This window comes from Xyrauchen texanus, chromosome 8, assembly GCF_025860055.1.
Source record: "Xyrauchen texanus isolate HMW12.3.18 chromosome 8, RBS_HiC_50CHRs, whole genome shotgun sequence".
NCBI classification, from domain to species: domain Eukaryota; kingdom Metazoa; phylum Chordata; class Actinopteri; order Cypriniformes; family Catostomidae; genus Xyrauchen; species Xyrauchen texanus.
In genome coordinates, this window is record NC_068283.1 from 50,462,615 (window position 1) to 50,478,261 (window position 15,647).

The following is a 15,647-nucleotide window of genomic DNA, read 5'->3' on the forward strand; positions in this document are numbered from 1 at the left end:
GGAGGGATGGACCTGACCTCTCTTTAGCAGGTCAGGTCTACCCCAAAAACTCGTCCAATTGTCTATAAATCCTATTCTATTCTCCAGACACCACTCAGACATCCAGCCATTCAGTGACACTAATCTACTATAAACATCGTCACCATGATGAGCAGGAAGGGGACCAGAGCATATTACAGTGCCTGACATCGTTTTTGCAAATTCACACACCTCTTTAACATTATCTTTAGTGATCTCCGACTGGTGAAGCCGGACATCGTTAGTGCTGACATGAATAACAATTTTAGAAAATCTACATTTAGCATTAGCCAGCACTTGTAAATTTGATTTAATATCAGATGCCCTGGCACCCGAAATACAATCAACAATAGTGGCTGGAGTCTCTATTTCCATGTTCCTTACAATAGAATCACCAATAACAAGGGCTCTTTCAACATGATTCTCAGTGGGTATATCACTAAGTGGGGAGAATCGATTGGAAACCCTAACAGGAGCGGGAGAGTGGTGTCTCTTTGCTGAGCGAGTATGCCGCAGAGACGTCACCCAAATGTCCTGCTGCAGGGGCTCTACATCCGGAACCAAAGTGTGTATGTTGCTCTCTTTACTACTTGCATCCGAAACAGTATCTACCGGCTTCTCTTTCTCACTGACCTCCACTAGCGTTCGGATGTGAGTCTCTAACTCATTAACCTTCTCCGTCAGCCTGACTAATTCCTTACATTTATCACATGTGAATCCCTCACTGCTGACGGAGGAGGCTATTGTAAACATGTGACATGCAATGCAGGAAGAAATAACATGAGTGGATGCCATGACTTACTGCAAATGGTTTGTTGTTGTTGGTTGTTCCTGAGCAATGAGGGTTTGAGATTGATGTGAATCCCTCACGCAATTGTTTGTTGTTCTGGATAAGCGGTGCTTTGAGATCGATGCAATAATCTGTGTACCGCAGAAGAAAAAAAAGGGGTGCACACTCACACTAAAAAATGCATGCTGTTCAATCGTGATAAAAATAGAAAGCGGATGCAGGTGGAATATGCACGCAGTTGAATCGCTATAAGAGAATAATGCGGGGGGAAAACCTGATGTGTGCTGAAAAATGGCAGTTGTTAAGGATTAAAGGCTGAAAACAGATATATAAGCGATGCTAAAAAACTAGCAGGCTTTAATCACCGACTCGAGCTAGGCGCCAGCAGCAACAGGGAAAATACACACAGATGAAACAGTAGAAAAACGGAAAAACCTGAAACATGTGTTAAAGTGACGGGATAAAACGCAATGCGAAGCAGGCTACAAACACAAACACTTGTGCAGCGTGCCATCAGCAACAGGAAGTCCAGTGACGTCAGACATTTTTCCAAAAGAGCCAATAATACCAACAATAGAGACACACATTACAACTAATCATACCCGTTTCATTGAGGGAACAGTTTTTACAGTTTTCTTCCAATTTGGAATGCCCAATTCACACTACTTAGTAGGTCCTCGTGGTGGCGTGGTTACTCGCCTCAATCCAGGTGGCGGAGGACAAGTCTCAGTTGTGTCCGCTTCTGAGAGGGTCAATCCACGCATCTTATGACGTGACTCGTTGTGCATTACACCGCGGAGACTCACAGCATGTGGAGACTCATGATACTCTCCACGATCCACACACAACTCACCACACGCCCCATTGAGAGAACCACTAATCACCACCACAAGGAGGTTACCCCATGTGACTCTACCCTCCCTAGCAACCGGCCCAATTTGGTTGCCCACCACAAAAACTTCAGAAATTAGACACTATGTCTGAAAGATGTGTTTAACTGTTTAGAAAAAGGTGTGTTAGAAATAGTCAATGCCTCATTCTTCAGGTACTTTTACAAAGTCCCTGAAATCTGCAGGTGTTAAGCCCCTTCAATAAAAGAACAATCTGGATGTCTCTATTTTAAACAACTACAGATCAAAGTCAAATCTTCCTTTTTTATTGGTAAGATTATTACAAATGTTGTTTTCAATCAGTTGAAAATTATTAAACTCGAATGGCTACTTGGACAATTTCCAGTCTGGTTTCTGACCGCATCACAGAACAGAGACGGTGCTTATAAAGATACCTAATGATATTCGGCTAAATACTGATTCATGAAAAATATCAGTGCTGGTATTATTAGATCTCAGTGCTGCTTTTGACACTGTTGACCACAACATTCTCCTGGACAGACTGGAAAACTGGGTAGGGCTCCCTGGGACGGTCCTCAGCTGGTTCAGGTCATATCTAGAAGGGAGGGGTTACTATGTGAACATGTGAGCAACTATGAATCTGAGTGGACATCCATGACGTGTGGAGTCCTACAAGACTCAATTCTTGCACCAGTCATGTTCAACCAGTATATGCTCCCACTAGACCAAATTATGAAAAATAACAAAATTGCGTACCATAGCTATGTAGTCGACACCCAGATCGTCCAAATGTCCAAATGACTACAGTCCCATAGACACTCTGTACCTTCGCATTGACAAAATTAACAGTTGGATGTGTAGAAACTTCCTTCAGTTAAACAAAGATAAGACAGAGGTCAGTTGAAATTCCCAAGGTGAACACGTACCTTGACTCCAAGGGTCAATCTCAATTCTGGGATCACAACAAAAGAGGCGGACACAATTATAAAAATAGTAACATTTTATTTTAGGCAAGGCAAGTTTATTTATATAGCACATTTCATACACAATGGTAATTCAAGGTGCTTTACTTAAAGAAAATGTAAAACAAATTAACCCCAACCATAAATTAGAATAAAGAGTATTCAAATAAATAAAAATAGTCCAGGAATAAAATGATAGAGTTCAATCAGTAAGTAATGCACAGTTAAGCAGATGTGTTTTCAGTCTGGACTTGAATGTGGTTACTGTTGGAGCACACCTGACCTCTTCTGGAAGCTGGTGCCAGCTGCAGGTGGCATAATAGGTAAATGCTATCACCTTCCATTCGACTTGAGCCCTGTTCACACATGCAGCGGCTTCCAGCGACAAAGCAACATCCATCCATCCATAGTCAACCGCTTATCCTGTGTACAGGGTCGCGGGGGGCTGGAGCCTATCCCAGCTAACATTGGGCGAAAGGCGGGGGACACCCTGGACAGGTCGCCAGTACAAAGCAACATGATCTAATTTATTTTCAATCAGAGCTAGTGACTTCCGACGACACAAGCGAGAGCGATCTCTGGAAACTAGATGTGGACATTTCCAGAGAATTCAGAAAGTTGAGAAAAGTTTAACTTAATGTTGCTAGGGTGGGTAGAGTCACATTGAGTTACCTTCCTCATTGTCACAATATGGGGCACACCTGCTCTCGGTGGGGTGTGTGGTGAGTTGTGTGTGGACACCAAGTGTTTCTGTGTTCACATGCTCCGCAAGCCATGTGATAAGATGCATGGGCTGACTGTTTCAGAAGTGGAGGCAACTGAGGTTTGTCCTCCGCCACCTGGATTGAGGCGAGAAACTCACCACCAGAAGGAAGTAGAGAACATTGGGAATTGGCCATTCCAATTTGGGGAGAAAAGGGGAGAAAAAAAACAACTAATAGGTGTGAAGACTGAGTCAGTGGCGCTCACGTCATCCGTCTCTCAAGTGCAGACAAGACAGAGAAGTTTAAGTTTATGTGAGTGATTTCACTGTTCAATTATTTGTCTGTGACAAAATGCATAGATATAAAAAAGAAATAGTTTGCAGTCTGAATGATTTTTATTTGTACACTGATCTTACACTAATGATATCAAAGTTTTAGCTGCAATATGCCTCATCTGCGATCAGACATGGCCAGACATGAGGTCCACCAATAACGTTAGAGCCACAGCAGTAGAAACGCACACTAGAGACTTCACAGTACAGAAACTAGCAACATTAAGGGATAAAGTCACTGTATGTGCAAATGGGACTTTAGCCATTGAATTAGACACACCCCCTCTTTCCAAAGACACACACAAAGGTACACTTGGAGGCAGAGGTGGACTGGCTATCGGGAGGGCCTACCATGAAATGGGCCTGCGATATATTCAAAGGGGGACAGCAAAACACATTGCCACATTTTATTCTGTGAAGCTGGCAGGATATGTCATGCAATGTGCCAGTGGCAGTGCGCCCTATAGCAGCAGGTGACTGTATAGACCGTATTTTCACGGTCCGCTGGCATTGAACGCATTACTGAACTGGCTCCCCCGGTGAGCCTGGTTTCCCCCGAGGTTATTTTTCTCCATTAATTAACATCTTCTGAAGTTTGTGTTCATTGCTAAAGTCACCTTTGGCTTTCTCACTGGGGCTCAATAAATATGTTTTGAAGCATAATTTCGAATTAAGTTTTTCAGTGAAACAATTTTGTGAAAAGAACTTTACAAATAAACATGACTTAACCTGGAAATATGCTTGAAGAAAACATTTCCACAGCTTTTATTTTGGAGTCATAAAATGCAAGACACACTTGTGGGCACTAAAGGATGATGATGAAACTGTACATTAGGGTTACATGATTTAAGTTATAGAGCAGAAATTAACGTGTCAAACTCTGTGTATGTAGTATTCGTCATATGGTTTGTTGATGTTGGTGGTTGTTGGTCGTGGGATGCTGTAATCTTTCTCAGTGCTGATCTCCTGAAACATTTAAACACACGACAGACTGATCACATGACAGTGACATCATCACCCATCCACTGCTGAAAGATTGTGATTGGATGATCAGAACTCACTGTCATGATGATTCCAGGGGACTCCATGTCTTTACCTGCAACACAAACACGTGACCTTTAACCTGTGACATAGCCTGTGTTTTCTCTCACAACTACTGTACACAGACATGGATAGCATGGAAACACACCAGTATTAAAGTTACTTCATTGTAAATGGTTCCCTGAGCTTGTTGAGAGATGGTATGATTGTTTTTGTCATAGGGTGTTTTCAGACCTGTAGCTCATTTGATTTGCTCCGAAACAGGGGCTAAAGTTCTTGAAATGTTGCATTTTCTTCATGATTGGGTGTGCTTTCACAAGGCAACAATTAAAACGAACCAAAACTGTGTTAATAAAAGTCACATGTGAGCAAACTGCCTCCTTTTTGGTCAGAATGTTTGTGCACTAGCAAATCTGTGTGAACTTATGACTACAATCAGAAAAGCTATTGTACTGAAATTACTTTAAGAATAATTAAATAACACCTTTATTAAATATACAATTATATCTAAAATAGTCGCCAAAATGTTTTCCACTATTTAAAAGGCTAAATCCATGTTTTGATGAGAAATTGACGAGCTGACCTACAGACTTCTGTGCAGATCTTCAGGTATGTTCAAGGTTTATATAGGGATATTTTTTGGTTTCATTCTCACCACAAGTGAAATGCTCCAGAGTTTGTTTGCAATCGGACCGAGACTGTCTTTTCCGGGTGGTCTTGGACTGACAGTTTTGCTGTTTTCATTAATGAGCCGAACTAAAGAAGAAAATGCACCAGGATCTGAACCAAATGAGCCGGATTGAAAACACCCTTAAATAACATTTCTTAGCATGCAGAAATTATTTAATGTACATGATGTAAGCCAGCTCCCTGTCAGAAGGGATGTCTTATATTTAAAGCTGAAGTGTGTAACATTTTCCGTGTTATAGTTCTCTCTGCATGTTAAGTATTTTAAGTAATTCGTAAGTTAAATCTGTTCTTTTGATCAATAGAAGATGAGGGGCGTGTTAAGAAACCTGTTTGAAAACAATGTTGATTTTTGCAGTTCCACTCAGTGGCGCAGAAATGACATACTTCAGCTGAAAATGGAAGAAAAGTATTCCTTTTATTTACTTTAATATCTTTTTTCAGTGTGTCTTTGTCTATGTTACCTCTCCTCTCATCTGTATCCATCTGGAAGCCGCCGTTGTCTCTCCCTGTTTTTGTTTCTTCTGTGACCGCTGCTGGTGTTTTTCCGGGGCTTGTCCACCCTGTGAAGTGCAACGGCGGATCTTTCGTACGTGCCTCACATTGGCACATAAAGTGGACCTGAGTGAAACCATGCCCCAGCAGCAGCACCCAGCCATTAGCAGTCAGTGCGATGCTAATCACGGGGTCGTCCCAGTCAGGGCTGTGGCCCATTGCGTGGTTCCCGTATATGAGCAGTGTAATCCACACGATCCAAATGCACACGCTCAGCAGCAGCGTCAGGACAAGCAGTGCCGCCTGCAGTTTGGTGTGTCGATGCGTCTGTCGGCCTGTGTAGCTGTAGCTGTAGGTGATGTATGCATCGCAGAGGAAGCGCAGCGCCGTCGCCAGCGCAGCAGCTAATAACACCATCACGTAAATCTGCAGCATGGCAAACTCTGCTTGTGAAAACTCGCATGTTCTCTCATCCCGGATCAACACAACCAGCAGCCACTCCACCGAAATAATCACCTGTACCAGCGTGAGTGTCACGGCCACACCTGCCTCTCTCCAACCTCGCACAAGCCCCACATCCATTAGGGCGAGACCACGAGCAAGCAGCGCACTGAACACTATGCAGAACAACACCCCGAACAGAAACACCCGCACAGGGCACGTTTGCGGTGACAGCGAGATGACAAACGAGAAAGGAAGAGCAAACATGCCGGCTGTGCCCAGCAAGAACAGCAGCAGCGCCACTGTGCCGACTGGTCGCCCGCACCGACGGGACGTGCACGCCATCCACAGAAGCAGAACCGTTGCCAGTGCAACGCAGCTCACAAAGCCCAACGCCGCTGCCGCCTGCACCACAATGCCCCAAATGTCGCACAGCTCCCAGTACAGCTGATCCAGAGCTGATCCACAGCCTGCAGGACGCGACCCGTTTGACCTCTCGACCCTGACTAGGAACTCCATGGACATTTGTTGGCTGGAAGTGGGCATCTTTGGTGGCAGATTTGATTGGCAGCTCCAGATGCAGTTTGGCAGAAATTTATCCTGATGATGATCTAGGGAGGAAGAGTGATGATGAAAAGAATTGTATCTTTTGCAATCTTTCAATCATCAACAGAGTGATCTACAGGAAAAACAGAGGGGCTCGTCATGAATGTGTATGAGGTGTGCAACTGAACCTGAGCCCAACAGGACCCAACAAGCTGGGTTTGGGTGGGTATGTAATTATTGGGGGAATCCAATTAAACTAAACGGTTTATTATTATAACTAATTTATATAATATATGCTACATTTATTTAATTTATAATATTGACTTGTTTTGTGCACACGCACGTGTCTGCACTTTTTAAAAATAGTTTTATGTGTAAACATGCACAGGATGAATGTCTGTGTCTCGCTGTTTTATAGTGTCTTGTGCAGGACTGCCACAGTTTTAGACAATGTCAAGTTAAAAGAACTTCAATATTTATAAATGCATCTCAAGACTTCATGTGTTCATCTTGTTTTTAGTGCAGGTGTCACAAAGATTCAACCTTCAGCAGAAGTTCAGGTGTCAAAGGTGACTGTTCTTTATTTGTTAGTTATGGAATAACATTTGTGGAAGAGTCTGCCCATTCTTTGTGCTTGTGCTTCCTGTTGACTGGAGTTTTTTTGTGGTGTGTTTTTTGCAGGATATTAGAAGAATGTGACGTGGGGGGAGGGGGTCGTGATTCTACACACCCGGCCCCTTATCAAGCTAATAAAGCCTCCGAGAAGGATAAAAGCTGACTGCGGACGGTGGTGCGACGGAGAGAGCGCGTTTACAGGCAGCTGTCCGACATATGTGTGTGTTTGTGTCATTTGGTTTAAGTTCTTAATTAAATATAATTTATATTGTCAAGCCAGTTCTCACCGCCTCCTTTCCATAACTCCCTTTACACTGGTGCCAAAACCCAGGAAGGAGGAGGCGTGGAATTAGAAGGGAATATTAAAAATGCTGAGGCAGAGCTGAAGCGCCGAATGTCGTCTGATGGCCGGAGAATTGAGAATTGAATGACAATTGACCTGACTGAAATACAGATATAATACTATTTTGTCGCGGAAGGTGGAGTTTTGGCTATTCAGGGCAAGGCAGGGAAGATTCTGGCTAGATACATAAAGAAGACAGTTTTTTTCTATCATTCCCTCAGTGAAATATGCTAGTGGTGAAATATTTACCTCAGCCATTGATATTAATAATGCTTTTACAGAATAACATTTTGATCTTTATAGTTCCACATCTTTGTCTACTGATGAAGTATTTAGAAACTTTGAGGAACCATTAGAACTTAACTAAACTGATGACTGAGCAAAAAATTCTCTTGATTCTGAGATAAACTTGGAGGAGTTTGGCGAGGTAATTAAGGCCTTGACTACAGGCACAACTCTGGGGCCGGATAGTTTTGCCACAGAATTTTTTAGATCTTATGCTACAGAACTGGATCCACTTTTGTTCAAAGTTTATACAGAATCATTAAAGAATGGAAAGCTTCCCCCAACCATGACACAAGCCCGGATCAGTCTGATTCTTAAAAAGGACAAAGATCCAAGCGAGTGTAAGAGTTACCGTCATATTTACCTGATCCAGCTAGACGTCAAAATATTGTCTTGCCCTGGAACCATTAGCAGCTGTGATAAGAAAGGAAAATTATTTTCCAGGGGTTTTTAGTGGTTGGTGTGGTGCATAAGCTTCTGCTATATGCAGATGATATTTTATTATTCTCTGACCATCTCTGACCCCACTAGATCTATGCCTTGCCACCACAGAATTATTATTTCCTTCTCTAAGTTCTTAGGATACAGAGTTAGTTGGTCTAAATCAGAATCTTTGGCTCTGACAGCGTAATGCCCAGTAACGGCTTTCCGCCGGGCACCTTCAAGTGGCCGAAACGGGGCGTTAAGTATTTGGGCATTTTATTTCCAGCAATAATTTAGACCCTTTTAATAAAAAGGTCTGGGTGATGTGGGCAGGTGAGCTTCATCACATTAATCTATGATTGGGAAGGTTAATTATTAAAATTAATTGTATTCCAAAATTCAACTACCTGCTACAGTCACTTCCTGTAGATGTTCCCCTCTCTTATTTCAAGCAATTTGATAGTATAGTGAAGTCATTTGTTAGATGAAAATGAGGATTCACGCTGTCAGTGTCACTCATTCACCGTAAATTCCTTCATAAAAAAATTATCTAATTTGGATTATTTATGAAAACTGCACCATATAATGGAGAATGTCGTGAAAAACATAAAAACATTTAAAATAGAAAAAAGTATATAATGCCTGTAAAAAACAATTTTGTCAAACTTTTACCTTCCTGAATCACATCAGCACTTTCATTTATACAGTATGGTGCTTTTCTGACACTACACTCAAAGTGCTTTGCATAGTGAACGGGACTCTCCTCAACCACCAGCATTGTGCAGCATCCACCTGGACAATGTGACGACTGCCGTAGTGATTTTCACTTGAGAGGAATTATTACTTTGAACTATATTCACTTTTATTTCTATACTATAAGTGCTTTAAATACTCAGGCAATATTGTAAATATCAGCAATCATGAAAATACGTTTTTGACAAAAAAAAATAACATTGGTATGATTATCTCATATTGGAGTTTTATCTCCCAATAATGAAATCAAATATAACATTATTACACGCAAGTTTTAGTTCTACCTTTGTTTCCTCCACTACTCTTACTGTTAGCAATGCAAATGTTCAGTTTGTGTCGTATAAAGCACACTGAACTGAAACTGAGAGATTTATTCTTCTGATAGTTGAAGGATATTTCCTCTCCAGGACAAAAGTGCAGTTGTGAAGCGTTTATCCTTGATGTTATCTCACAGAGTTTAACAAATGCCTTTCCTGCTTCATACTGTTCAGAACCTTTACACATTTCACATCCGTTATGCTTTGAAGTACTAGTAATTTATTGTAATGTTTTCTGATTTATAATCTCATGTTTGAGGTTGACGGATCTGGATTAAAAGAGGCTTCAACTCTTAAAGACTCGATCTGATTTAAAACGTGTCATCTGATTGAAGGAAACACAATGTTCTTAAGCAGCAGATTATTTTATGAAGAGGTTTTTGAGATCCGTTTGTAATTTGGAGTCTAACACACACACACACACACGCAATGAAACATGACATCTGTAAAACAAGTTCATTAATGTTGTGACCTTCTGATGTTATGAACTGAATAAAATCAATTCAATGAATGATTTTGTGTTATCTGGAAGAAATTTTGAGATGAAAGTTTCTCACCTGCAGCTCAACGAGTCGAACACCATCAGCTCACTGCCGTCTGTCTGTCTGCTGTCTGTCTGTCTGTCAGGTGTAATGGAGAGCGACTGATGGAGTCAACGGATTTGATTTGACTCTTCCTGATTTTCCATTTACTGTGTGTGTGTGTGTATGTGTGTGTGTGTGTGTGTGTGTGTGTGTGCGTGTGTGCGTGCGCGTATGTGTGTGTTTAACAGCCAGAGGCTACAGAGCAAACTCTCTTTCTCACACGCAATCAAACACACACACACACACACACGTTGGGTTTCCATGTTTTATGAAGACTTTCCATAGACATAATGATTTTTATACTCTACAAACTATAGATTCTATCCCCTAAACCCAACACATCCCCTAAACCCAACACAACCCCTAAACCCAACACATCCCCTAAACCCAACAACACAACCCCTAAACCTAACATGACCCCTAAACCCAACACAACCCCTAAACCCAACACATCCCCTAAACCCAACACAACCCCTAAACCCAACACAACCCCTAAACCTGACACAACCCCTAAACCCAACACAACCCCTAAACCCAACACAACCCCTAAACCTGACACAACCCCTAAACCCGACACAACCCCTAAACCCAACACAACCCCTAAACCCGACACAACCCCTAAACCCAACACAACCCCTAAACCTGACACAACCCCTAAACCCAACACAACCCTTAAACCTGACACAACCCCTAAACTCAACACAACCCCTAAACCCAACAGAACCCCTAAACCCAACAACACAACCCCTAAACCTGACACAACCCCTAAACCCAACACAACCCCTAAACCCAACACATCCCCTAAACCCAACAACACAACCCCTAAACCTGACACAACCCCTAAACCCAACAACACAACCCCTAAACCTGACACAACCCCTAAACCCAACACAACCCCTAAACCCAACACAACCCCTAAACCTGACACAACCCCTAAACCAAACACACCCCTAAACCTCACACAACCCCTAAACCAAACACACCCCTAAACCTCACACAACCCCTAAACCCAACAACACAACCCCTAAACCTGACACAACCCCTAAACCCAACACAACCCCTAAACCCAACAACACAACCCCTAAACCTGACACAACCCCTAAACCCAACAACACAACCCCTAAACCTGACACAACCCCTAACCCCAACACAACCCCTAAACCCAACACAACCCCTAAACCTGACACAACCCCTAAACCAAACACACCCCTAAACCTCACACAACCCCTAAACCCAACACATCCCCTAAACCTGACACAACCCCTAAACCAGACCCCTAAACCCGACACGTCCCCTACACCCCACCCCACCCCTATACCCCGACCCCTAAACCCCCACCCGACCCCTGAACCCGACACGACCCCTAAATTCAACACAACCCAACCCCGAAACCCGACATGACCCCTAAACCCAACATGACCCTTAAATTCAACACAACCCAACCCCGAAACCCGACATGACCCCTAAACACGACACGACCCCTAAACCCAACACAACCCAACCCCGAAACCCCACATGACCCCTAAACCCGACACAACCCCTAGACCAGACCCATGAACCCAACTTCTAAACCCGACCCGACCCCTAAACCCTGACCTCACCTCTAAACTCGACCCCTAAACCCCTAACTCTAACCCCTAAACACAACCCCTAAACCCCTACCACTAAACCCCTAAACTCGACCCCTAAACCCCTAACACAACCCCTAAACCCCTACCCCTAAACCCCGACCCGACCCCTAAACCCAACACAACCCCTAAACCCAACACAACCCAACAACCCAAATCCTAAACCCCGAGCCGACCCCTAAACCCCGACAGGACCCCTAAACCCTGATCCGGCCCCTAAACCCGACACAACACCTAAATTCAACCCCTAAACCCAACAACACAACCCCTAAACCCGACACGACCCCTAGACCAGACCCCTAAAACCAAACCCTAAACCCGACCCGACCCCTAAACCCAACCCCTAAACTCGACCCCTAAACCCGACACGACCCCTAAACCCCGACCTCACCCCTAAACCTAACCCTCACAAAAAACTTTCTGCATTTTTACGTTTTCAATAAAACATTGTTTAATATGTTTTTTAAGCTATTTAAATTATGGGGACACTAGAAATGTCCTCATAAACCACATTTATAGCATAATACCCTTAAAATTACCAGTTTATAACATAAAACATTGTCCACATGAACATGCCCACACACACACACTCATTTTGATTAATCATTTCATTATGATTCTTCACATGAAAGAATATTATTGGCATTGTTTATGTATTTTTAGTGTGTTGTTGTTTGTGATGTTCATAAATTCTGCTGCAGATTGTTTTAATGTCTCATGTGTTTAATCATATTCATCATTCTGTTGAGATATTTGCTTTTATTCCTGGACAAAGTCAACAGAGATACTGAAAATATAAACTTTAATTACATTCTACTCCATTTAATCATAGAAATGTTTTTCTGGATGAACTCTACGAGATGTGAAAGACACAGGAAGTGATGTCATTAGTACAGGAAACACCTTCTATAACAGGTCACAGTTAGGGGTGGAGATGGCTAGGGGGCGTGTCTTCGTCTTTATGACTAGGTTTCAGTAAATTGATTGACAGCTGGGATGTGGATTGGGAGAGGAAGTGGAAATATTTGTTGTCGTCTTATCACAAAAGATACAAAATATGAAATATTATTATATAATAATAATAAAAAAATAACAATCATAGTAATAATGACAATGTCCATGTGTTTGTATAATCCTTTACCATTAAACATCATCATAACCACACGACAACATCAAGTACAAGGGGTGGGGTCATGGGAAGAAAGGGCGGAGTTGAAGGCAGGGACATCCAGGAGGCGGGGTTTAGATAATGCCATATTTGGCCAGATCGCTGAGCTCCATATCACCAAATGCCTCCCAAGGGCAGACCACAGTGATGTCTGTCACATGAACAACAAACAGAGTGTGTGTTAGAACATGAACGCACAGCTTTATAGTCACATGTTATTATCATACATGTTAATTGTGATCAAAGACTATTTAACACATTGTGGGTTAGTTTAGAAACTGAACTCACCTGTGCCGAGACCTTCCATACCTGGAATATCGTCACCGAACCTGAACACGAGACAAACAAACACACTCAGTGACGGACATGTTCACTTGCACTAATACAGTGTGTGTGTGTGTGTGTGTGTGTGTGTGCGCGCGCGCAAGTGTGTGTGTCTGTGTGCGCGTTTTTGTGATATACCAGGACAATTTTGTAAGTTATAAACTGGTAATCACAAGGTTATTATGCTATAAATGTGCTTTATGAGGACATAGACTAGTGTCCCCATATTTCAAATCGCTTAAAAATCATACTAAACAATGTTTTATTGAAAATGTAAAAATGCAGAAGGTTTTCTGTGAGGGTTAGGTTTAGGGGTTGTGTTAGGTTTAGAGGATAGAATCTATAGTTTGTACAGTATAAAAGTCATTATGTCTATGGAAAGTCCCCATAATGATAGGAAGACAAACATGTGTGTGTGTGTGCGAGTGTGTGTGTGTGAGTGAGTGTGTGCGTGTTGAGTGTGTGCGTGTGCGAGTGTGTGTGTGTGTGTGTGTGTGCGAGTGAGTGTGTGTGTGTGTGTGTGTGTATGTGCGAGTGTGTGTGTGTGCGAGTGTGTGTGTGTGTGTGTGTGAGTGTGTGAGCGTGTATTTATCACTTTGTGGGGACCAAATGTCCCCATAAGGATAGTAAAACCCGAAATGTTTGACCTTGTGGGGACATTTTGTCAGTCCCCATGAGGAAAACAGCTTATAAATCATACTAAATTATGTTTTTTGAAAATGTAAAAATGCAGAAAGTTTTCTGTGATGGTTAGGTTTAGGGATAGGGTTAGGGTCATGGAATAGAATATAAAGTTTGTACAGTATAAAAACCATTATGTCTATGGAAAGTCCCCATAAAACATGGAAACACAACGTGTGTGTGTGTGTGTGTGTGTGTGTGTGAGTGTGTGTGTGTGTGTGTGCAAGTCTGTGTGTGTGCGAGTCTGTCTGTGTGTGTGTGTGTGTGTGTGTACCCTTTCTGTCCAGGTTTGGGTGCTTTGCTCTTGAATGTGCGTGTCTGTCTTTGTTTGAATTTGGGCGGTCCCTTCTTGGGCGTGGTTGGTCCAGCAGCTCCGGCGGGCGTGGCCAGAGCACTTCCAGCGGGAGGAGCAGCGTTCATGTCTGCGTTTCCCTGAAACACACACACACACACAGGAACACATGTGATGTTTATTATTAGCTCATCTGAGAGACTCATGGTAATCTCAGATTATCAGATTAAACTGTCACTCAATGGAATTAACATAATCCAGAGATTTCCTCAGCGCTCTTTTATTCTGTTGTTTGATTGTTGTCGTGTTCACAGATCAGATCAATATAACACACGTGTGTGTAATCTTAATTTACTGTGCTGTATCATGCTACACTCGCTTTCACCTATCAGAATAACATCATATCCAAAACAATATTCATCTCCATTTATTGATTTATTTGTGGAGTAACTGTGTAAACAAACAGGATAATATCCAGTCTATATGTCTCTCTCTTATCTGTCTGTCTTCATATGTCTCCCTCTCATCTGTCTCTCAGTCTCTCTATCTTATCTGTCTCTATATGTCTCTTTCTCTCTCTCTCTTATCTGTCTCTATATGTCTCTTTCTCTCTCTCTCTTATCTGTCTCTATATGTCTCTTTCTCTCTCTGTTTTGTGATGGTGAATCTCTTGTTAACAGCATGTAAATTCATGTTCAGAACAAAATTATACTTTCATAAATTACGATCTGTTCTTAATATAATACACATTTTCCAGATTTTTTAAGCAACATGTTACACTATAATAACAATGTGGAATAGAAACCAAAATAATGTAATAAACAAAACAACAGAAACAGAATAGACTGAACTAACCCATAAACAAGAGTAGACTTGAACAGAACATTGATCTCAGTTCAATAATTAAAGAAAACACTATTTGATTGTAAATGAGTGAAACAATGAAATGTTTTGAAGATAAATGCATGTTTACCTGTGTGTCTGTTGCGTGAGTGGTGTGTCTCTCTCTCCCTGTCTGTCTATAGAATGAGTCTGTCTCTCTCTCTCCAGCTCTTTTAAAGTCTCACTGAAGTGTAGCTCCACCAATCAGCTGTCGGCATCCCGTTAAGGAAACACTAATTGATTTAAGACTCTTTACATTTCATTTAGTGTGTGTGTGTGTGTGTGCTTTAATCTCAAGGATCTAATTTCCAGAACATGTGAGCAGATGTTGAATCTCACTGAACACACACAGTAAACGTGTTTTTGTTATTCTATGCAGTAAAAGTTCGCATCTTTCTCCACTTGTCAAATAGAGCTCTGTTACTGTCTTCTATTAGATGTCTTCATGCTCTTCGAAGGATCAGGTGAAGTTAATACTGACACTT

General features: G+C 42.1%; 2 protein-coding genes across 2 annotated transcripts; both read right to left on the reverse strand.

The window, feature by feature from the left end:
• Nucleotides 1–4,078: 4,078 nt before the first annotated feature.
• On the reverse strand, nucleotides 4,079–10,313 carry LOC127647594 (G-protein coupled receptor family C group 5 member B). Its single transcript, XM_052131951.1, has 4 exons — nucleotides 10,161–10,313; nucleotides 5,850–6,932; nucleotides 4,719–4,753; nucleotides 4,079–4,623 (listed from the first exon to the last, which is right to left on the reverse strand). Exons 2-4 carry the CDS (start codon nucleotides 6,865–6,867, stop codon nucleotides 4,531–4,533), a joined length of 1,146 nt encoding a protein of 381 aa, XP_051987911.1. The 5' UTR covers nucleotides 6,868–6,932; nucleotides 10,161–10,313; the 3' UTR covers nucleotides 4,079–4,530.
• A 2,287-nt stretch (nucleotides 10,314–12,600) lies between these two features.
• Nucleotides 12,601–15,295, reverse strand: LOC127647612 (retinal cone rhodopsin-sensitive cGMP 3',5'-cyclic phosphodiesterase subunit gamma-like). The gene is made up of 4 exons (XM_052131973.1): nucleotides 15,254–15,295; nucleotides 14,263–14,420; nucleotides 13,272–13,312; nucleotides 12,601–13,134 (listed from the first exon to the last, which is right to left on the reverse strand). Exons 2-4 carry the CDS (start codon nucleotides 14,406–14,408, stop codon nucleotides 13,058–13,060), a joined length of 264 nt encoding a protein of 87 aa, XP_051987933.1. The 5' UTR covers nucleotides 14,409–14,420; nucleotides 15,254–15,295; the 3' UTR covers nucleotides 12,601–13,057.
• Between the last annotated feature and the right edge of the window lie 352 nt (nucleotides 15,296–15,647).

What these genes read in the sequence shown, in the direction of transcription:
- LOC127647612 (XM_052131973.1), bottom strand. Translation starts at nt 14,408, where the DNA reads ATGAACGCTGCTCCTCCCGCTGGAAGTGCTCTGGCCACGCCCGCCGGA. An exon ending in CCCAAACCTGGACAGAAAGG is followed by an intron (nt 13,313 to 14,262) that starts GTACACACACAC and finishes TCTCGTGTTCAG; the next exon opens with GTTCGGTGACGATATTCCAG. An exon ending in TATGGAAGGTCTCGGCACAG is followed by an intron (nt 13,135 to 13,271) that starts GTGAGTTCAGTT and finishes TTCATGTGACAG; the next exon opens with ACATCACTGTGGTCTGCCCT.
- LOC127647594 (XM_052131951.1), bottom strand. Translation starts at nt 6,867, where the DNA reads ATGCCCACTTCCAGCCAACAAATGTCCATGGAGTTCCTAGTCAGGGTC. An exon ending in GGATACAGATGAGAGGAGAG is followed by an intron (nt 4,754 to 5,849) that starts GTAACATAGACA and finishes TTTGTGTTGCAG; the next exon opens with GTAAAGACATGGAGTCCCCT. An exon ending in CCCCTGGAATCATCATGACA is followed by an intron (nt 4,624 to 4,718) that starts GTGAGTTCTGAT and finishes TAAATGTTTCAG; the next exon opens with GAGATCAGCACTGAGAAAGA.